Consider the following 22,785-nt stretch of genomic DNA (forward strand, 5'->3'; position numbering starts at 1 on the left):
ATAAGCTTGAGGTCAAAATAAGTCTGCTGCGTACTGTCTGTATCAATTTATAAAGAGTTTTATTGTCCGATAATCAGGAAGTGCATGGTTGGTGTTAGCATTACTGTAATGGTAAAACTCTGCTCTGGGCTCTAAAAGTTTTGAAACACATTTATTGTCTCATCACTGAATAATTTGAATAATTAGGATGCTCCCAATGCATAAATTAAGTGAAGAATACGTTTAGACTGTTTAAAGTGAACTAGTTCTGTTTTTACACATTTTTAAGGCAGTAGAAATCAGGTACAGCACCTTTAATCTAAGCTAACATACATGACCATTCACACAAACAGTGGCTACCTCTTTACTGCATCCCCCGAGGAAAAAGTAAAACAGAACTCTGCCCACACTGTTCACCTATGTTCAAATGTTGGACAATTTTTCATCTCTTGTCACTAATTTATTAACTTCACCAGCAAGATGAATTCTGTCTATTTGTGAAAAATGTGTACGACTCAAGAGTGCTACACATACAGGGTATTATTGCAATTTTTTTTATGTCAGTAATTTTTAATGTGAAAAAAAATATATATTTGGCTGAAGTTTATAATTTTACTTTACAGCAGGTATGACATACGTAGTTAAATGTGGTTCTGTAGCAACCATAATGTTAATTTGTCTATATTACTATACAATAGTTGTGATTGGACAAACAAAAACAACACCTTTATTTTGTTAAATAAATGCTTACTTTGCCTTCCTTGTGCATAAATACTTTCTACATTTTGGATGTAATTTTTGGTTTTGATGGCAAAAATGGAGGTATTACATATTAGAACTCTCTGCTGCTTCCTATATTTCTGTTCTTTTTTCACGCAAATGGCCACTTAAGTGTAAAACTATGATAAACATTTACTACAACTATTATCCCACCAAATAAAGTAAAAATTTGAAAAGCATGAAAATCTGTTGATGCGCAAGGTTTGAGTTGAGTACAGTGGGTTTATAAGAGTCGTTTGTAGCTAGGAGGCTGGGGGCTGTAGACTCTGGGGTTGCTGGTGAGGCTTGAACGTCGAGAAGGTTGACACTGGACTTGATTGACAGTCGGGGAGCTGATCAGTTTCCATGGCGACAGCAGACAGCATGGAGCACTCATAGCCTCTGTTGTGTTTTGCATATAATTCGGAATCTTCTGAGTTGTCACCTGGCAGAGGAAATCATATCGTCAAATTGCAATAATAGTTAAAAAAAATTGTTGTGGCATCACGCTGGGCTGCATGTATGTCTCTGGCAGAATGCTGAACAGTTGCCATGATGACACAATGCACACGTTAGCAAACAGCCTAATTAATTGTTGCAGCCCTATTGGTTACCTGGTTCTGAGGAGCAGGAGGGGCAGACAGCTCTTCTGGGACAGCCCATTATCGTATGTAATTCCCTCTCTGTTGTCATGGAAAACTGAAAATAAAAGCAGGAGGTTATGTTTTTAATATGTGATGATTTTGAACAGTGTATACAGCTGTTTACCGGTGGCGCGCTGGAAGTTGTGGTCACAGACATGCTCTCCACTGTCCCACTGGTCTCACTCATGTGGTCATCTGGAAGCTTTTTAGCAAATAGCTTCCGAGTTCTATAGATACCAACATTATCAATTACAATTAGAGGTGAAATGTATATTGAAAAATGGATCACAATGGTTATTTTGGGAATATACAACATTTTTAGTGTCTGTAAATATTTAAAAATGGCCTCAAAAAGATAAAACAAATTAATTGGAACAAAAACTTATAGCATAATAAAACATGGGTTAAGTGATATTTCAGCCCTTTGGTGCTATTCTCAGAATAGCTTTATTTAAGTTGTCTGCGAATGATTTAGCACACCTGTAATTGAAAAAGGCAAGAACAATAATCTGCTTGAATATTCTAGGTAATGCACGACATCTCTATGGAGACAAGCAGGTGATGGACCTCTCACCAGGAAAGTTGCATAGTAGAAATCGACCCATATGAGTATACACACACACTAAGGAATAGACTTATAGACTTAATACTGATACTGATACCAAAATGATAATACAAAAACACTTTTTCTTTGGACAATAGAATGTGATTTTCAACAGATAATCCAGGTAGGTTTCATAGTAGTCCATGGACATAAACTAGCCTGTGTTTTGATACAGCTGTAAAGCTGTTCAGGAAAGGTTAATTTCTGTCCTGTGAGTGTGACTTGTTTTTAATATCGATTCTTGTTCAAATGAGTATTTAGTTTTAATATTGATTAGTATCTGACTTTCGATACTTTTGACAACCTACATCCAGACATGCTCATGTACTGTATTGGTGTGTATATATATATATATATATATATATATATATATATATATATATATATATATATATATATATATATATATATATATATATATATATATATATATATATATATATATATATATATATATATATATATATATATATATATATATATATATATATATAATATTCCTTTATGTCTGGGTATCAACTATATACAATTCCATCAGTTATGAGTTTGACTGTGATATCTCTCTTACCCGTAGCAATAGGTGACGCAGGCAGCGATGGAGAGCAGGGAAATGAGGCCCACCATGCAGCCTGCTATAGTAACGTTCTTCTTCTTCTGCTCCTCGGCCTGCTGCAGCTCCCACCACTCCAGGTCACTGAACTGACAGCGCTCACCCATGTAGCCAGACATGCAGCTAACGTACAGATTAGCTAAAGGTTAGTTATGTTTTCTTTAACTGAAAAAATGCATTTTGAATGAAAACGTAACCTCTAACTATGGGAGTCATGGCACAATACTGACATCTAGTGGTTGACAGTAGTAATGCCACTGACATTCAAACCTGTCAAATGTAGTAATAGTTGAAAACAGATGTGTGTAGAGTGGTCTAACAGTATAGTCAAATACAAAATGGGACCCAAAAAATTACCAATTTTTTTTTATTTAAAAAGTATTTGGCGAACAGAACATTTTCAAATTTACAGTGGGTTATCATATTGGAAACTGTCCAATAATCATATTTTTGAGATTCATTTTGGTACTAGTCTATGGTCGATTTGGTTGCACAGTATACTCTCTACTTACTTGCACGCATAGGAGTCCATGTCTGGGAAGTAGAAGCAGACTCCCTGGTACAGGCAGTAGGACTCGTGGCTGGACGGGCACCTCTCCACCACATTATTGTTGTGGTGTCCTGGAGTCATGCTACTGATCACAGGAGGAACTGTCACCACCGCTAGAAATTTTAGACAAGAAAATTAATAACCATGAAAATAAATCTTATTAAGACACAAGTTATATAATGTGGTCTGAGATATAAACATGTGAGAGAATGGGATTTTTATTAAAGTAAATTATTATTTAACTTTAAGAGTTGTTCTCTGCTCAGTTCTTTAAATTCTTTATGTCACCTGAATAATTGTCTGTGTAATGCCTCAGTCATCCAGGTCTGATCCATAGCAAAAGACGAAATTCATCTTTTACATCTGAATAACTGCAGACGTTGCAATTTTCTTTTGATAAATTGTTCAACCCTACATAGCCTATTTAGTTTAAGTTAATCATTTAGTAGGGGTGTCCAAAAAGAAAATCAAAATTTTACCCACTTCTCTATAAAGTATCCACATTTATCAATGCGCTTTAGTATTACCGGTACACTTTTATGTCAACGTACTAATGCTGAAGTTAATGATGGTGAATAGAAGTAAGCTGCACACACATAGATTACAATAGAATACATTGTCGCTCTGACTCAAGGACAGGACTGTGAGTTCCTGTCACCCTGCCATTGCATGGGAGGTCACAAAAATAATGCTCTGCTGATCATATCAAACTGCAATGCTAAATAAAAGATAATAATTATTCATTATGATTTCTTGAATCAAATTATATCAAACTGCAATGCTAAATAAAAAAAAACAAAAAACAAAACAATTAATCATTATTTACCACTCTGCCTTTAGCCTTTAGCCACTGTTTTGAATCAAAGAATCAAATCACCTAACACTGAAAAATTCACACACTTACCTGGTAGTATTCCGTTGTTGGGTGCCCATAGTGTAACTTAAAAATAACAGGCCATAATAACATTTGAGGGACCCACCTTTACACTTGGTACCGTCCTCTATAAATCCTGTGTGACAGCGACAGAGCACACTGCCCACAGTGTTCACACACTCTGCATTTGGATCACAGATATCCGGCACAGCTTCACACTCATCTATGTCTGAAACAGCAGACTTCAGCACATTCAGCACATTTAAACACATGACACAAGACATTTTCAATATACTCACCCATACACAGGTGCCCATTTCCTGTAAAGCCCTCTCTGCACACGCAAACACTGCCCCCTGCTGTCTGTACACACTGGGCATTGTCATCACAGTGTAGGGAGGAACACTCATGCTCATCTATGACACAGGGACACTGAATACATTTGAACCATGGGGAGCTTGACTCAGTAATGCTTTCATAATGTTACCTGCCACCATCTTGTCTGAGAGGCTGGATGTCGTGCCTGCACTGGAGACTAAATCAATTCTCTCTGTGGCACTCACAACTTCAGTTATCACAGTGGTGCTTTCTTCACTGTGAGTTTGGTTTTCTGAAATGAAAAGGTAAACAAACAAACAAATAAATGAAATCTTTCCCTTATAAACATTTAAAACAGACACAGTAAATGTGCAGTGTTGCGCATGTTATTTCTACTTCTTTTACTTTGAATCTGTATCCATATTTATTAGCTGATCGACACCTTTACTATTAACTATGACTGCCCTTGAAAATGCATATGACAGGTTAGTCTAAACTTTCAGTGAAACATGGTCAGAATAATTATATTTAAGATTTAACTGAAACTCTTGCCTAGTTTTTTCTAGTTTTTTTTGTTTTTTGTTTTTTTTTGTTTTTTTTTTTAATTTTGGTGAAGTTTATATTTTACTTCCTGATTGGGTACAGGCAGCAAATATGACAAAAGTACAGCTAATTGGTCCTACCTAGCAACCATAGGTTAACATGGGCCAAAAATAAATTGCACTATAGTTATGATAGTTATGATTAGACTAATTATTAGACTTTTAATTTTAATTGAATATAACAATTGGGGTGAGGGAAGTTTGGGAGTCCCTGCTTAGACTGCTGCCACCGTGACCCGGCCCCGGATAAGCGGAAGAAAATGGATGGATGGATGAATATAACAAACATAAAGCTGTCGTAAATTGTGGACTTACAATGACAGGAATGACCACAATTTTACAAATATACAAATATAAAGGTATGTTATTTCAGTATAAACTAATGAAAGCAGAAATATGCTAACATATAACATACATGTTAACATACTCAAAAAAAAACAACAACAATAATTTGTAAAAATTAAACAAAATAAAAAGTTAACCCAATAGCTCTAACTGTATAAATAACCCCAAAAAAGCAAAAGTTACCTCTTGGACTTGTGACTGTCTCCCCCTGGTGGCAGTTTGTCCCATCTGCAGACAGAGTGTAGTGAGGCAGACAAGAGCAGAGAGCTGTTCCCAGGTTGCTCTCACACAGCTGAGCACAACCTCCATTCTTATGAAGACACACATCTGCTCCTGATCACACCAAACGCATCACAGCACCATGGATGTCATAATGGAGAAATGTAGTCAGTCAGCCAAATGAAAAAACTTAAAAAACATTGCTGTATGAACACCACCTGCTCATTAGGGCTGTGAATCTTTAGTTGTTTAATTGATTATTTGGTAGATGATGTAGTCGACCAAGAATGTTATTTGTCCATTAATTATTTTACTGGGATTATTAGAATTTGGGAGTGAATTGTGAGTTTATTCCTCCATTTGTACATGTAAATACCTAGAGTATAAATGGTGATTTTATATGTGAAATCATATGTGCTTTTGGATTTTGGTCATATTTGGTGTGATACTTTCCACACCCATGCCTCGCAACTTTTAGTTAACTAATCAATTCACAATCTTTGCCTTTAGTTGACCAAGACTAACCAGACCAACAGTCTCCAAACAGTACGCACAGTATGCACACACCACTTTATTGTTTTTTTGTTTTTTTAATTCCATACTGACTATGAAATTACTGCAATCTATTAATTCCTATTTTTATTCTATTATCTGTATTGTATCTGTCTATTTGATGTCTATGCACCTTGCACTTCATACCCAAAACCAAGTTTATCTTTTATTTAACCCTACTGCTCATATATTTCATTTAGGTGTAATCCATCACCTGGTTTTGCGACAGGATGAAGCACTACAATATTAGCTGGTTGGACCATGTTGCTATGGAGATGCTCCAGCTCTTTTCCAGTGCGTTTGTGGAAGCTCCTCAGCTGATGATGCTCCTGCTCAGACACCCAGAGCCGCTCCTCCCACACTGCTAGGCCAAACACTTGTGCTAGGGCAAAATAGATTAAGTTTGATATGATTAAAGTCTTATAATGTTTTTTGGAGCTTTCTATCATGTTAAAATGTTGTTCCCTCATCCAAAACATGCCTGAAGTGGTGTTATATGTCTTCCATGCATGTTGGAGTAATCTAGCGGTATGATTCTGTCCTATGCTCAGCTCATAATCCTACGTCACCCACACTGGAGGGGGCACACAGAGAGTCCGCTAGGGCACACGCCACTTCATTGAAACTTATTAAACATTTAAAAATGTTGACAAATATAGCATTTTTAAAAGGTAACATGCTGATCTAAATATGTTACATGTTAGCAATTAATACCCTATAGTAAGTAGGTTCAGTATCCCCTCTTAAAGGACACAACATTAATTATTATTACAAGTATTATTTCTTTATTTCAGAATGTATCTTAGCGATTTCAGATTGTATCTTAGCAATTATGTGCAGTTAAATATTGTTGTTCAGTATTTGCAAACCAAGCAAGTAAGCAAAGTGAAAAACAGTGTTCAATAGGGAGTATCCAACAGCCAGCCTCAGGGTTAGTGTGAGTGCTGCGACCTTTCCACATCCATCCACTAAACATGTTGTGTAGATAATGTGGCAGGAGCCTCACCTACTTGTTTCCCTGACAGGGTGTGTCGCAGTGATCCATCCAGTTGAGCGCTCTCCACCAGCCCTGTGCCGCTGTCAGCCCACCACAGCCGCTCCTCTGGGAAGTCTAAGCTCAGGGCACTCGGGGAGATAAGGTTAGTGCTGACCACGACCACACGCCCTCCACCATCTAAAGAGGCACTGTCCACCATGGGCCTGGACCCAACATCTGTCCAGAATAACCTCCTTTACATAAGACATGGAAAATGCATTATTTGTTTTTATTTTTTATTTATGTATCAATCAAACATTGCAGTGAGTGGTTCTTACTTCACCAAGGGATGGACTGCAATGGCTTTTGGTTTTTGGAGGCCATCACTTATGACTGTTTCTCTTCTCAGTCCAGTCAGAGGACTGCACTCTATTGTTGACTGGCTGAAGATAAATAAGTCATTCTATTAAACTAAGCAAAAGCCAGTAATAATAGTGTCTTCATAGTCATGGTTTCTGGTTCTCTAATAAGCTCAGTCATATTTAATGTTTTTTGTTTTGGCTAGCATGGCATAACCTGTGTAGAGAGTGTTACCTTTGTTCAGTCCAGTAGAGGGTGCGGTGGAGCCAGTCTATGGTCAGCCCTTGTACTGACTCCACTCTCTCAGACAGCACAGTGTGTCTGGAGCCGTCCTCCACGCTCACACGCTCTATGCTCCTTCGGCTCATGCTCACATAGTACACCTACCGGTATGCACATATTACTCTCAGTAAACACACAGTAAAATTAAAAAAAAAAAATACCAGAAAGTTCTGAAATAGAAAGAGAAACAGCAGGGGTAGAGCAAAAGAACCACACCAGAACTACACACCTACAGACCCTTGTAGGTGTGTAGGGTGCACATAGATTTTATTCTTCAACAAATATAGAGTTAATATATAATAAATAAATGAAATATCAAATAAGAAATATTTATTTGGACTTGCTGGCAAGATAAGATATTGTCTTATCCTATTTCTTTGCATAGATTGCAGCTTTTTTGCAATTTCAACACTTGAGTGAAATTCTCCACTTGTATCCAAAAGCTAAACACAGATAGGAGCTCACCTCCTTATGGACCGGGTCATAGTCCAGAGCTGTGATTCTCCCTGTGGACTCTGACAGCAGGATCTCCTCTCCTGTTCCATCAGGACAGACCTTGCGCACATCCACTAAAGTGGCAACAAGCAGAAGAGGAGGTGGGCCTGCATGAGGAGTACAGCACAGTTTAATCTTCATATGTCCTGTCTCTGCTCTCATACTGTATACACACATGTCTCCTCTCATACTGTATACACACGTGTCTCTTCTCATACGTGTCGTCTCATACTGTACACACACGTGTCATCCTCTCATACTGTATACACGTGTGTCTTCTCATACTGTATACACATGTGTCTCCTTTCATACATGTCTCACCCTCTGCAATGCACTGTCTCCTGTCCAGCTGCAGCTCATAGCCAGGCACACAGCCACACTGCCACTGCCCAGAGCTCACACTGGAGTTCAGAGGAGAGCACAGCTGACTGCAGCCGCCTCTGTCTGCAGACGTGCAGCCTGTCCAACAAACAACATGCATGCTTACAAACACCATCATCACCAATCAATACAAGATTTTATTACAGTACAGATAAGAAAGCTCATTCATCCAGTCCACATATTTTGTAATACTTTCAGAATAATAATAATTTAAAAAAAAGTAGTAGTAGTGTAGTGACAGACACTGGCCACATACTGCAACATTAGTGCAGCAGCCATAGTGGTTACTTCTGAGTTGTATACATCTGTGTACTTTGTTTGCACTTTACATAAATCTGTAGTAAATGCAAATGTTTTACTTGTGGGTCCAGGCCTCTTACCAGTGCAAGCCTGCCCATCCTCCTGCAGCACAGAGCCCTCTGGACACACGCACTCCACACTGCCCCCTACCTCCAGACAGCCACTCCCACATTGTCTGCTGCTGTCACACTCTATGATCTCTGCAGAGAAACACAACATACAAAACACCATCAGCATACTGGACTCATTTTTATGTCTAATTCAAGGTTTTTTGAACCTTTTTGCAATCTTGGCAGGAGTAGACTGGGTGATGTAATGTCTGTAAATGTGAAATTGGACAGGTTAAATCATAATCTTGTGTGAAATAGTCTCTACTGGATTGTTTGCATACCACATGACCAAGTATGTTTTGCACATTACATATTAGTCCTTGAGCCCCGAGATATTGTAACTTTCTGAAGACATTGTAATTCACAGTAACTTTTTCTGACATTGACATCATTTTACTCCTACTTGAATAATATTTTTTATGGTATAACAGTACACTAACTTGAGTAAAAGTTGGTTACTCTTCCCACTGTTAGTGACTAAAGCTTTATCTTGACCATATTAAATTATTATGATATTATTCATTTGTATTTTTTGTGTCTGTTCTTTAGAAATGCCAGAATCTGTGGATTGTTTATTGTTTTGTATGCCCAATTACATTACATCTTAAATCAAATTTTAAATACATTTTACATCCAAAGTGTTACTCGGTAATCAAGTAGTAGTTTTAATTAAGGGCCTGTACCTGATTTCATGCATTGTGCGGTAAACACTGTTAAATAAGAACGAAATATTTTACATAGCATTTTCTCAAACAAAATCTACGAACAGGGTCACCTTTTCTTGTCCAATCAGGCACATTGTTACTAAGAATCATGGGAAACCAACTGCCTAACACTCTCTCACACAACTGACAAAAGTGACAAAAAGGCAAATAGTAGCAGAGATTGGAGAGATTGGAAACAACTGCATGACACTACCCAGACAGTTGTGTATCACTGTGTATCAGTTGTGTCATGGTGCAATATGACAGTGGCAGAAAGGGCTAGGTGGGTGGCGCTAAATGTTCAAACTAAAACATCTTCCTGACTCATGGTTTGAAATCAAGTACAGGCCCTTAAATGTCATTTCTTAACTTTTTTACTACTTTAGAGTTTAGCTGTACTCTACCCACATTTCCTTGTACTCCTTGTGTTTTGCAAGTTTTGAATAGGCTGATGGCTCTTTTAATCTACAATTGTCTATAAATTCCTTTGACCCCTGATACAATGGACTGTGCTATCCCTTTAAGTAAAGCCATAGTGACTTGTGTGAGCGAGTTGGCTGTATGTGTTGTGCTGGGCTTGGCTGTGCTCTAAACAGCTTATGCAGATAAAGCTGCTGACCAAATATGTTCCCATAGAAAATGTCACCTCATGGTTTAATCTTATTGAGTCAGTTTCCAACTCTGCTGTCTGCTTGCTGTCAGATTACAAATGAAGAGATTAGACCTATGTTTGGGATGTTTTATGGAAGAGTAGGCAATTACTCCAGAAATAACGCTAGTTTACAGAGAAAAGTTAAAGCTGATAATGCTTATAATACAAGTAGCATAGTAATCATCAGTGAAAGATGGTAGTGTAAGGGTAACAGTGGCTCAAAGTTGGAGGATTGATTCCTCCTCGGACCAAGTTCTCTTATTGTGTCTTTAGACAAGACACTGACCCTAGTCTAGATCCCCTAGTATTAATATGCTTGACTTATTGGTTGTGATCATACAGGCTGATGGCACAGATTTGCAGCCTCACTTCCATCACTCTACCCCAGGGCAGAATAATTATAACTACAGTATAATGCTCTGAGAGGCTTTGTCAAGTCTGTGCAAAGTGCAGGACATTATTTTTACAAACTGTACCCAAAATGTGAGCTACAAAAGATTTGCCATGTTGAATTACTTTTGTTATTTACAGAACAAATAACAAAAGTAATTCCACTTCCAATTCCAACTTTTAGAGTAGGCTCTGTGCACAGCAGCGTTCTGGCTAGCTCATTGTGTCTCAAAGTTAAAGCAAAATTTCTTTCAACATAAATTCTAAAATAAACAAAAAAATAAAATAATTTTTTTAGTTGAGTGTACCCAATTATTTTTATATGCAGATTACATCAGTTTGTGGCATTATTTTAAAATGAATTATGTCTCAAAATTTGCGATAGCATTAGCATTGACACACAAACACCTACCTCCGCTGCGTTATCTTTTAGCATTTATTAATTTTAGAACAAATTGGCAAAAACCAAACAAGGATAACATTGGACAGGAAGTAACAGGCCCTGTTGTGAACAGAGCCATTTGAGTTGAAACACTTTGAACAATTATATAGTTTAACAGATGTGCAAACGTTTTTGTGTTTTAGCACAAATTGTTCATATTTTTTTCTGACTAGAGTCCTTTCTATACTGCCTTTGCCACTAAAATATTTTTGTTAAGCGTCACATACATCTATTTGTTTTGTTTTGCCTAGACAACAGTGACACATTGTCTGTAGAGATGACCCACACTGAATGCTTTAAAGTGACCTTGGTGAATGAGAATAGAATGACATAACTTCATTTTTAGACACAGATGCATGGGACATTCTGTCTCACCCTAGTTTGAACTCAGGCCTAGTCTGTGTGGTCGTATGTGACCTGTGCTTTTATGGGAGGCAAACTAGTGTCTCAGGCCAAATGTCACCTTTCTTACCAAAAGAGTTAAGAGCACCACCTAGACTGGACAACAAAGAGTAATGCCTATTCTTTACAACTAGTACAACTAGGAAACTAGTCTCAACCAGTAGGTACTAATGGGTGCGACTGACAGGTGGCTTAAATATGCTCTACCTGATTTTTACTGTTTTATAAAAGTGAAAAATAGAACTAGTTCTTTTTGTACGGTTTGCAGTGGTCCAAAGTTATTCCTCACTTACTGTATGTATTTCTTGCATCCTAATTATTCAATAAGTTTACAAGCCTGTTTTATCCTGATGGTAAAGTTAGGAAGTGGCTCCCTCTACCCAGTGTGCATATCTTGGATTTCCCAATTGAATCCAAATCGATCTCCCAAGTTACATGGAACAACATGGCAGTGATTATTGACCAAAGTGTGCACCTCCTCAATGAGGGCAGGCCTATAAAACTATAAAAAAATCTGCCTGATTCTGACTTTGGATATGCAAGGAACCTAGACAAGCACTGGGTCTCCTTCCTATCCCAACAAGCACAAGACAGCACCATCGCAGGCTTGTGTTAAATGTGAGACTTATGAAGCGCAGAGCACCCTCTTCTTCTTGTGTCACCAGTCCTGTGGGTACCACAATAATAGCTTTATAAAACAAGTGCGCATATTCAATAACCAGTCTATGTCTCTCGCACTCACGTCTCTCTCTGCACAGCACGGACCTGTCTCTCATTTCATATTCAGTAAACCTCGAAACTGAACAACAGCTCTTTGGGATACTAAATGAAACTCTGTGGAGATGGATAGCCAGAGAAAAGAGAGACGCGGACATCCAGAGACCTGCGTCAGGTATATATGTGCAGACTAAGCGCGTAGGAGAGACTGAGGGGAGAGCAAACAGAGGCACTGAAAAAAAGCAATGAATTGGAGGGGCAACCAGTGAAAATGTTAAAATAGGCCTATGTGACTATAGCGCGCATTTGTGCTCTGTCACCCATTGTGTGCAACTTCCTAAACAATCCTGCAAGTGCCCTGGACGATAGCAACAACATCAAGCACTTCCGCGGTTAACATGCACTTTCTCATTATCGGACAATAAAATGCTTTACAATTTGATCCAGACAGCACGCAGCACCCATATTTTGACCTCAAGAGCTGCCTATACAATATATCTGTACTGGTCTAAGGCATATTTTGCTCAAATACTTAAGAAAAGATTAGGTACTGATTTAACCAATCAGAGGCTGTCTCTATAAATAAGTGCTGTGTATTTACCTTGGCATGTCTTCTTGTCTGGCATGAGAGTGTATCCTTTAGGACAGGTACAGAAATAGGATCCTGGAATGTTCTCACAGCCAAGAGAGCAGCCGTGATTCCAGTGGGCACACTCATTTACATCTACAATACACACAATTGTTTTAACACTGACAATGGAGCTCAATACTGACCGCTCACATGTTTGAACAAAAAGAGTATACATTTTTTCTTCTTGAATAAAATATATATATATATATATATATATATATATATATATATATATATATATATATATATATATATATATATATATATATATATATATATATATAAATTTTAATGACTCAGAAATTAGATGGAAAAAAATCTTCACTATAATAAAAACAGATTTCACTTTTATAAGTTAAATTTTAAAAAGTTCTTTAAAAAATTACAATTTTATTTTTCTGTTTATCCAATCATGTATGAGCAAAGACTTAACTCATGCTAAACAGTGAAGAGTGAAGAGGAATTGTTCCGATCCATATATTTTTATTCTATTTATCCTATATATTTTAATTCTTTTCTTCCAAGAAATTCAGCATGAATTCCCCATTCTCCTAAATAGATGCATAAATGTGGAAAAAATGTCTTACCTTCACAATATGTGCCTTGTTTACTGAGGACAAATCCCTCACTGCATTGACAGACCTCATCCTCAGATGGACTGGAGCATACATTCACACAGTTCCCACTCAGTTTATCACAACCTATACAAACATAACAAGCATGTTTAAAAAAACATTTTGTTGGACTTTAAAGTTCTGAATGCTTAGCCTCAGTCATGTCTTTAAATTGTAAATGTCAGATTGAAAAAAAAAAGTCTAAAATTAAAAATGTAGTTCAAGAACTATTCTGCCCCAATAATTTTCTGTCTCTTTCTACGGATGAATACACCTGTATCGTTGAATAAAACCGTCACATGTTAGCGTTATTGTTAAAATAAATTAATTGTGTATCTGTTAAAACAATCAAAAGCCTTACTTGAAAATTGAAGAATCGAGTCTTCTGTGGGTTGTTTTTGGACAACTTTGATGTCCACTGGAGGTTTGGCCAGAGCTTTTCTGTTCACCTTCTGATAATCTCCTCCGTATTTGTTAACCCGTTTTATACCATGAGATTCAAAGTCATTGTAATATAAGTTGTTCTTAAATATGGCGATTCCTAGAGAGAAAGAACTGGAAGAAACTTTAAATTAATTTATGGTTGCAAATTGTAGAACAGTATAAGGTTATGTGCAATGAGGTATAAATAAAGGAAAATTTAAGGAATCATAGATATTCTAGCAATTGTGGTGGCCATCTTGTGACTGTAGAAAGGGCAAAATTCTAATACATACATCTAGTACATACATGCAAACTTGTCTCCAATTAATGTAAAATTAGAGTATGCATGTCAATACACTCTATGGTCACAAACATTGATAATTATCCTATTTATCTAATATTGATTTATATTAGCAAACTTTTAAAGATTTACATTAGATAAAGCAGTAGGCTAATACAAAAACTCAACTAAAGCCCACCACACACTCTAATTTGCCTGATTTGCTTCTACAGACTTTGGGGAGGTGTGACTCGACTCGGATCCTCTTATGTGATTTTGAACCTGCTGCTCATCTCGTGTGTATCTCACCCTAAAGCAACGAAGTTAAACTGTATTATTCATCCCTGTCCTTACATATATCCAAAAGCCTAGTATTTTCTCTGCAAATCCATGGCACTCAGTCCACAAAACGTTACTAATGATTGTGTAAAACATAAAAAGGCAAGAGTAGTTCATCACTTGTGTCAGGTTTACATAAATCAAGTATTAATGGGTGAAACTGCTGCAGATAACCGATAGTAAACAAAAGACTACTTCCTATGTGTTTATTAGCAGCTTTCTGTCTGTGCAAAACATTTTTTGAGCTTTAAAGATAATTGCTATAAAAAAGTACTCTCCCTCTCTCCCCTGAGTTTATATGAATCAAATTTTACAGTTAGAACATGGTGGCTGGAACTGCATGTCTGTTACTATAGGTTATCATGGTGATGATTCCTCTAGTTTTATTGTACTGCATTGGATATATGAGTGTATTTACCGAAGCTGATGGTCAGTAATGTGTATGACCTTCCCACTGTAGTCACATGATCCAATTGCAGATTGTTCATCTGGACCAAATTGGACCCAAAATAGTCTTTTGTCTTTGTGATCCACAGACAGCACCTTGAGTTGTCCATTTATTTTGATAAGAGTGGTTTTCATGTGGCCTGTCAGATTAGCGCGCTGAATACTGGAGCTTGTTTCACCACTCAGCCAAAAGAGAAACCTGCAATTATAAGGTTTCTGTTAGAAATTTTAAAAAATACAGAAAATTTATGTTTGGTATTTCCTGTTATATAATGTAAATAATGTGCACAGAAAATAACTTGGCTGAAACCAGTTACCATGAGAATGTAACATCCGCCGAATGCACCGGACCCATATTTAAACACGTTGAGCTGATTTGCAACGCTGATGACAATTTAGTCAAGTTAAAACTACAATTTCAGTTGTAAAAAATCTCTACAAATATGGTCTGAAATAGAGTTGCTAGATCACAGTCAAATTGAAATTGCAATTTCAATGGACGCAATTCGCAATGACCAAGGCTGCAATTTTAGAAGTAATTTCCTCCTCAAACAACAAAATCCTTACAAACCCTAACCTTAGTTTAAAAAATTGTGTTATTGTGCATGTTGCTTGCTAGATGCTATATTTTCATAGTAAAAAACAGGTAACTGGAGGTAGCAAGAAACAACATTCTGAAAGTTAAAAAAATTTTCTTTAGGGTCTGGTTATGGATGGCTGCTAGCCCAGTTTTGGGACCCGGTTCAGTTGAGGACCTCTTCATCATAACATGTTGAAAGCATTTTTGAAGTTAACTTGCAACATTTTCACAATTACCTCTTGGTGGGGTCGACCGCTATTGAAGCTGGCTGTGTCAGATGACGCAAAATGGTCTTTTCGTTTTTCCCATTCATATCAATTTTCCGGATTTTGCCCTTTACACCACTTGTCCAGTAGATGCTGTTCAAAAGCCAGTCCACCGCCAGGCCTGAAATATGTTTGTCTGAGGAAAATACTTTCTGCAAAACAAATCATTTTCTCTCATTCCCCTCTGCAATTATTTTCTGGGTGTTAGAGAGACTTGTACTCCAAACAGCCTGGAAGCTTCCAAAATTACCTGCTTGTGCGCTCCGAGCTGTGCTTTGTAGATGAGCCCAGTATACCTATCTGCCCAGTACACAGTCTCCTCTCTGTAATCAAAGTCTATGATGATGGAAGTGCCCACTCCAGCCACCAGCCGCCTCTGTCGCTTCCCATCCAATTGCATTCTGTGGATTGCTTTGCCGTGGCCAAAGATTAGAAAAGCCTGTGGAGCTGAACACATAGGATATACTGAGTATGTTTTTCAGTTTAGAATATACAGTAATAAACTCCAACAAATAACCAACATTCAATAACAGGAAAGACTCAGTATATATGGCGAAAGCCAAAAGTGAAGCACCCCAATGAACTAAAACAAACATGGTGACAGCTTATTTTAGCAGAAATACAGACTATTTTGTTTGTGAAAAAGGAAAGGTAAGCACATTGTGCATTTGTGGAGGGAAAGATGCCTGCGCTTTTCTTTCATCCGGATGTTACAAAAGTTAGATTTTAGGGCTTGTTCCACTGTTATGACACTTGATTAAATCAATGAATCAAATTTGAAGTTTAAACAATTTGTTTGGAAAAAATAAATACATTTTCATAAACGATTTCCCCCAATGGCCCATGTGTTAAATATCTGAATCTGAATACAATCTTTTTAGTTTGCAGAACATTTTTAATTTTTTGAGCAGCAGTTTTATTTTTAGGAATAACCCCCCAGCCCTACTTCAACTAATCAGATTCAAATATTCATCATGACAGTCTGCCTTTTCCTAATTACTTTCATCGAGAGCCGTTCCAGCTTGATAAATGTGTTGAACTTAATTCAGAGTGGTATATCAATCTTTTGTTAGCCAGGTTAACCTGGCTAATAATTGAAATTTGCAGTTGGGGATGCAGAGCCTTCTTTCTGATGGTAACATGTTGTACTCTGTGGATAGTGAATATTGAGGGTCTGCCTTGATCATGGTGCCTTGTTACACCAGTCTGTCCTTACATCTGTTTTACACAATGACAGTTCAGTGCAAAAACAGAGAATGTACATAAACTGAAAATATTTATCTTGATTTGAGTAGATTTTAAGTAGTTTAGATTTATTAAGTTGCAGATGATGTTTTGACCTGCTTAAAGATGCTCTATGTAACTTCTAATAGTAATTAGCCCTTAACCCTCCTCAGATATATCTCGTAACTTGACCTGGTTTTACCAGATAACTGTTTTTTTCTTTTGCTTTGGCCTAGGGACATCACCTGCTTTTCTCTATGGAGATGGATCAGTTAAATGTCATACTGTTGAACATTCCAGAGAAAGCAATGACATTTCCATGGAGACAAGCAGAGGACGGACCCTCCACAGAAAAGTTTCATTCATCTGATCCAAAGGTTGGCGGTTCTAATCTCACTCTTGACATAAACATCATTGGTAGTGCGTCCAGATCTACTGACCCACAGGTTTGCGATGTGATTTCAGTTTCTGTTGTGTTCTTGGGCAAGAAACTCATCCCCCCTCACCCTTAGTGTCTGCGTGCACTGGTGCATGATTGTGTGTGTGAATGGGTGAGTGGTTCCTTGATGTAAAGTGCTTTGACTGCCTTGAAGGTAGAAAAGTGCTTAAATTTACCCTTTTAAAAGTTACATAATGGCTCTTTAAACTTATTTCTGAATGATTTATTTATTTTTTCTAATTCTAATGTGTCCATGGAGTGAGATGATAAAGGGTGGTCTTTGATAACTATGAGTAGAGCCATAGATGCTGCTGTTGTCACAGTGGAATGAAGCAATGATTAGCAGACAAAACATAATGATTAAATGTCCGCTCTGACGTCTGAGCGCTCCGCCACAGATGCTTGGTTGCTAGGATGTGGTCATTGAATCACAAGTTCATTCTGTGGTCAACATCATCTGTCTAACTTTAGTTTGATTCCTGGGAAATTATGTGTGTTTGCATTTAAATGCTGGCCCCTCTAGCTAAATAGATCTAATTTTGGTCTTAAGATATAAATAACCTATAACAGTGGCAACACTACCATCTGTAATCTTGTTTTAATATAGTATACCATTAAGTCATTAGCAGCACATGCACTATATAAAACAACAACAACAACAACAAAATAACAAAACGTTGAGAAAAGTGATCAAATGTTTAAGTGCAAGTAAATACAGACTTATTTTATTCATGTTTTTGTCTTACTATGGGTGATCCCTCAACTTTGGTTATAGGTTAGGGTGCGTTCAAACTTCTACACATACCATATGAGACGTAACTTGAACTAAGCCAGAACTAAAAGACCAAACCAAGTCTGTATTAGGAGTATACTGCACTTTCTTATGTGGTACACTGTATAGTGAAAAATTTGGGAACCACAGCTATATTGAAGTGCATATGACAGGTTAGAGTACTTTTTCACTAAAACATTGCTACAACAACAAACTTTATTTATAAAGCGCTTTTCATACAAGAAAAATGTAACACAAAGTGCTTTACAGTGCATTAAAATCAGTCCCACCCACCAAACCCACCCAACCACCCCACAGCCAAACAACCCAACCCCAACACATCAATAAACACAACCAGACACCCCCCCACCCCAACGCACACTCCCACCCTCCACCCCAACACATGTTAAAATACCTTTGGTTTCATTAAAATATGTTTAAGTGCCATAGGTTGGATAAAGATGAACCAGATGAGAGAGCTCCACCAGAGGAACCATCTGCACCAGGAGCAGGGTCACCCGCAGCCACAGGACACCAGCCCAGGGCCCAGAGAAGAGATGAGGTCAAGACCAAACCTCCAGGGCCCACGAGCCAGGGCCCAGGAGCCACAACCAACCACAGCTCCCGGTGCAGAGGGCTCCTCAGAGGAAACACTGGCAAATCTAAAATTATTAAAAATAATAAAATAAGTCAAAGCTAAACAAGTAAATAAAACATAAGTAAAACATGGATATCAACATAAACACACTAGCCAGCCTAAATAAATAGAGAAGTAAACTAAAGTGATAAATACTAGTCAAAAGCTATGCTAAAAAGATGGGTCTTGAGCCTGCTTTTAAAAACCTGAATGTTCTCTGCGGCCCTGAGGTCCTCCGGCAGGCTGTTCCATAGACGGGGGCCATAAAACTGGAAAGAGGCCTCTCCATGAGTGTGTGTCCTGACTTTGGGGATGACTAGGAGCCTGCTGCCGGAGGAGTGCAGGGGCCGCGAGGGTTCATAGGATAAAAGCAGTTCTGTAAGATAAGAAGGCCCAAGACTATTAAGACATTTAAAAACCAGTAAAAGAACTTTAAAATCGATCCTGAAACACACAGGGAGCCAATGCAGGGATTCTAAAACCGGTGTAATGTGGTCCCGCCCCCTGGTCTTAGTCAAGATTTTACTAAAATATTGTGTAGTTTTGTCTTTCAATTTTGATGATGTTTATAATTTCACTTCCTTACCTCAACTTCATTTTTGTAAATCAGTGTTTAATCTGTCAGAAAAATGTGTTCCTGTTATTCTGTTTTAGAACTCATCACTACTTCCTGTATTGTAGTAATATTCTTCAACTTTTTTTTCCCCCACAAACTGACACTTATCTGAGTGAAACTATGATAATTATTTACCATAGGGACCATCCCACCAAACAAGTCATAATTAGGAAAAACCTTTACTTAAATAAATATCATAATATCAATAATGCCATATTAGGGTCAATTCTATTTTCTATTCAATTTAGAAAAGGTGCAGAACTCACCTACGCAGCTGCTGTTCCTTCCCTTAGGTACCATGCTTTCCTCCCAGCACACCCTACCATGGGTCAGAGAGCTTTGCAATATAAAACAGATCAGTGTAGTAACCAGCGCTGCCAACATAATCCTGTGCTACTTGTCACTTTTCCTCATCGTTGGGATACAGAAATTCCACCAAAACCTGCCACAAGTCTCTGTAGAACGCTGGCATCTTGGTCCAAAGTTTCAGTTGGAGTTGCTGCAGAGCTGCTCACACCAGTAGATGTCATGTCATGACGCTGGGGCAAATTAAATTAAGAGGTCACAGACTGGAGGGCAGTACCATCGCTGGACAAAAAAAAAAAAAAAACTACGGATAGACTCAGTGTTGGCAGACTGTTTTGGAAGCAAAGATTGAAATTCCTCTCACCCCTGTGGTAAATTTTGCACATGCCAGTTTTGGGACTTTAAACGGCACTTGAATGTGCAACTAGAAAGCTAACTACAAGAATGTACCCTTACTCCAACCTTTTGTCCTATCTTTATCCTGGAGGTCGTGGCTAGTGTGCGTTTGCAAATAGGGACTTAAAGTGCATATAATAGGTTATGATTTGCCAGATAAAAATGTATAACACCTTTATTTTTTTTAATTACTGTTTAAACTGTCAGAGAAAAAAAATCCATATACCGGTAATCCATTATCCTTGCATTTTGGAGGTAATTTTGTGTATATGTTTCTGTTTTTAACTTGGCGGTACTTCAACTAACTTTTTCCACAAATCACTTGACTATGTTAAACTATGATAAATTATTGAACGCAGGTACTAAGTAATAATTAGAAAAACATGAAAACTTGTCACTAAACTTGCAAAAAAAAAGTGAATAGGTTGTGTTGATTTGATGTCAGATGGAGGCCAGGGCCTATATAACTGTATGGGCGATTCCCAGTTTAGAAAGAAAAAACAGAAAATCCATATGGTGAACTTTGTAATTTTTGTTAGGAATTAATTTGTCATATATCTTGTTATTATAAGTCATTTTAACTGACAACAATTGTACATGTGTTTTATAGTGAAATCAGTGTATTACCTTGCATGTACATTTTTATTGAAGATATTGATATTGATATATATTTAGATCACTATGTTACCTTTGATTGTTTTGAAAATGCTATATTCACCCAAAACAATGTATTAACAATACATGTTTTGCTTTTGTTTGTAATGCTGCCCTCCCACTCCCTGTGTTAAGTCACTCCCCCTTCAGAGTGCTATCACAACACAAGCAGCTTGCATCCTGCTAATGACACTACTATATATCACATCAGGTTTGTCAAGTTGCTGTGTACATCTTTCTATCATGTTTTTGTATATTTATGGAAAATTGCCGTGTAGGAGCATGAGTGCCATAGGCTTGTGGGCTCAGCATTGCACAGCATCTCACAGCTAACCATACGGAGGGTTCCAATAGAGCCTGGGAGAGATCACTAAAATACCCCAACATGCATGATGACATCTAAAACTTCTTCAGGCATGTTTTCCTGTTTGTGAATGAGAATCTAGACTGCTCAACTTCATCCCGGCTCCTGGAATGACTCATATACTGGGAACGGGGGAGGGGTAATTTATTCTCAAGATTGTTTGTCCTCTTATTTACTCAGGAGAACAAGCAACAGACAGGAGGAACTGAACCTCTATTCACACTGCTCTGACTAGGATATTGTCCTGGTCACATTAACCTCATGGAGCAGTGGTGATTTACACGGCTGAGAAAGTGGCTGTGTCTCCAGACGTGAGCGAGCAGGGCGACGACCTTTACCCAGCATCTCAACCCTTGGACGCTCAGAATGTGGCATCTCTTAGTGACATTGTTAAAGTGACCTTTTTTTCAAGTAATAATGTAAAATATATTGTCAAAACAGCGTTTAGGGTCAAAATAAGATCACTGTATGCTGTCTACATCAAATTTTAAAGCATTTTTATTCTCCACAAACTAGGAAGTGCACTGTTAATATTCTACTTGTTAGCATTACCAAGATGGTAAAACTCTGATGTGGCCTCTCAAAGTTGCCTAATGTGTTCATAAACTCACCGCGATGTATAATTACAACTGACGAGCTGCTTGCATAGAAATTGGTTAGTGTCATAGTGTAAGTGTATGGGCTTTAAAGCCACATTACTGCTTGTCTACATGTAGATCTTTTTCTTAGCCTATAATGTTCCACAGTCTGGTACTAAACATATATATTTTCACGGGGATAAGAAAAAAGTTATGTTATCAGGCGAGTTTACAGAACAGATCTGTGGATTTTTTTTTATGGTATTTTTGAGCAATAACAACACCTGTAGTCTAATACATTATTAATAGAAGTTTCAAGAAAAAAATTGGGTAACACCTAAAAAAACAACCTTGTTTATTTCAAAAAGAAAACAAAAGGGCCCAAAATAGAGATCCTCTAGTTTCAAGTACGCTGATGTTCTGACTGTTTCATGTGCCTCCTCAGACATGTTGTCTTCAGCTGCGGTTGCCTGGAGATTTGTGCTGCAACTGTAAAGCCTCCCACACATCTCCAGGCAAGGAACAACTATAGATGTACTGCAATGTGCCACACTGCTATATATCCACTATTTCATCTCCATTCATTTGACCTAGAACTGTAGAAAGAGCAGGGGAAGCAGCCTCTAAACATCAAATACAGTGAATAAATATGACTAGCTTCTGATTATCCAGCCTGTGAATTAAACCAACAACCTCATGGATGGCAGGGGCGCTCTGCTATCATCTAGTATGTACACAGTGCAATGGCAAAAAACTGTCAACATTGTCAGAACGTTTTTAATTTTATTAAAACATATCACAAATCATAAAACTGCATGCATAAACAACAATATCCACAAACTGTGAACAGAGCACACAATCTATATAAAAATACCTTTATATAATTAAGGCAACAATCAATCAATCAATGAGACACACATTGGGCTCACTCTTGCCTGTCCAGTGGCTGCGT

At 37.7% G+C, this 22,785-nt stretch overlaps 1 protein-coding gene across 1 annotated transcript; it reads right to left on the reverse strand.

The window, feature by feature from the left end:
- Nucleotides 1–986: 986 nt before the first annotated feature.
- Nucleotides 987–19,919, reverse strand: egf (epidermal growth factor). Its single transcript, XM_033973712.2, has 23 exons — nt 19,802–19,919; nt 16,098–16,294; nt 15,818–15,999; nt 14,973–15,200; nt 13,874–14,067; nt 13,486–13,599; nt 12,869–12,991; nt 8,931–9,050; nt 8,491–8,628; nt 8,140–8,276; nt 7,627–7,775; nt 7,371–7,475; nt 7,063–7,286; nt 6,271–6,438; nt 5,469–5,618; nt 4,508–4,630; nt 4,320–4,436; nt 4,127–4,249; nt 3,109–3,259; nt 2,555–2,719; nt 1,507–1,609; nt 1,353–1,437; nt 987–1,183 (listed from the first exon to the last, which is right to left on the reverse strand). The coding sequence occupies exons 1-23, from the start codon at nt 19,917–19,919 to the stop codon at nt 1,002–1,004; spliced, it is 3,396 nt and encodes a 1,131-aa protein (XP_033829603.2). The 3' UTR covers nt 987–1,001.
- Nucleotides 19,920–22,785: the final 2,866 nt, after the last annotated feature.

This window comes from Periophthalmus magnuspinnatus, chromosome 10, assembly GCF_009829125.3.
Source record: "Periophthalmus magnuspinnatus isolate fPerMag1 chromosome 10, fPerMag1.2.pri, whole genome shotgun sequence".
NCBI lineage: Eukaryota > Metazoa > Chordata > Actinopteri > Gobiiformes > Gobiidae > Periophthalmus > Periophthalmus magnuspinnatus.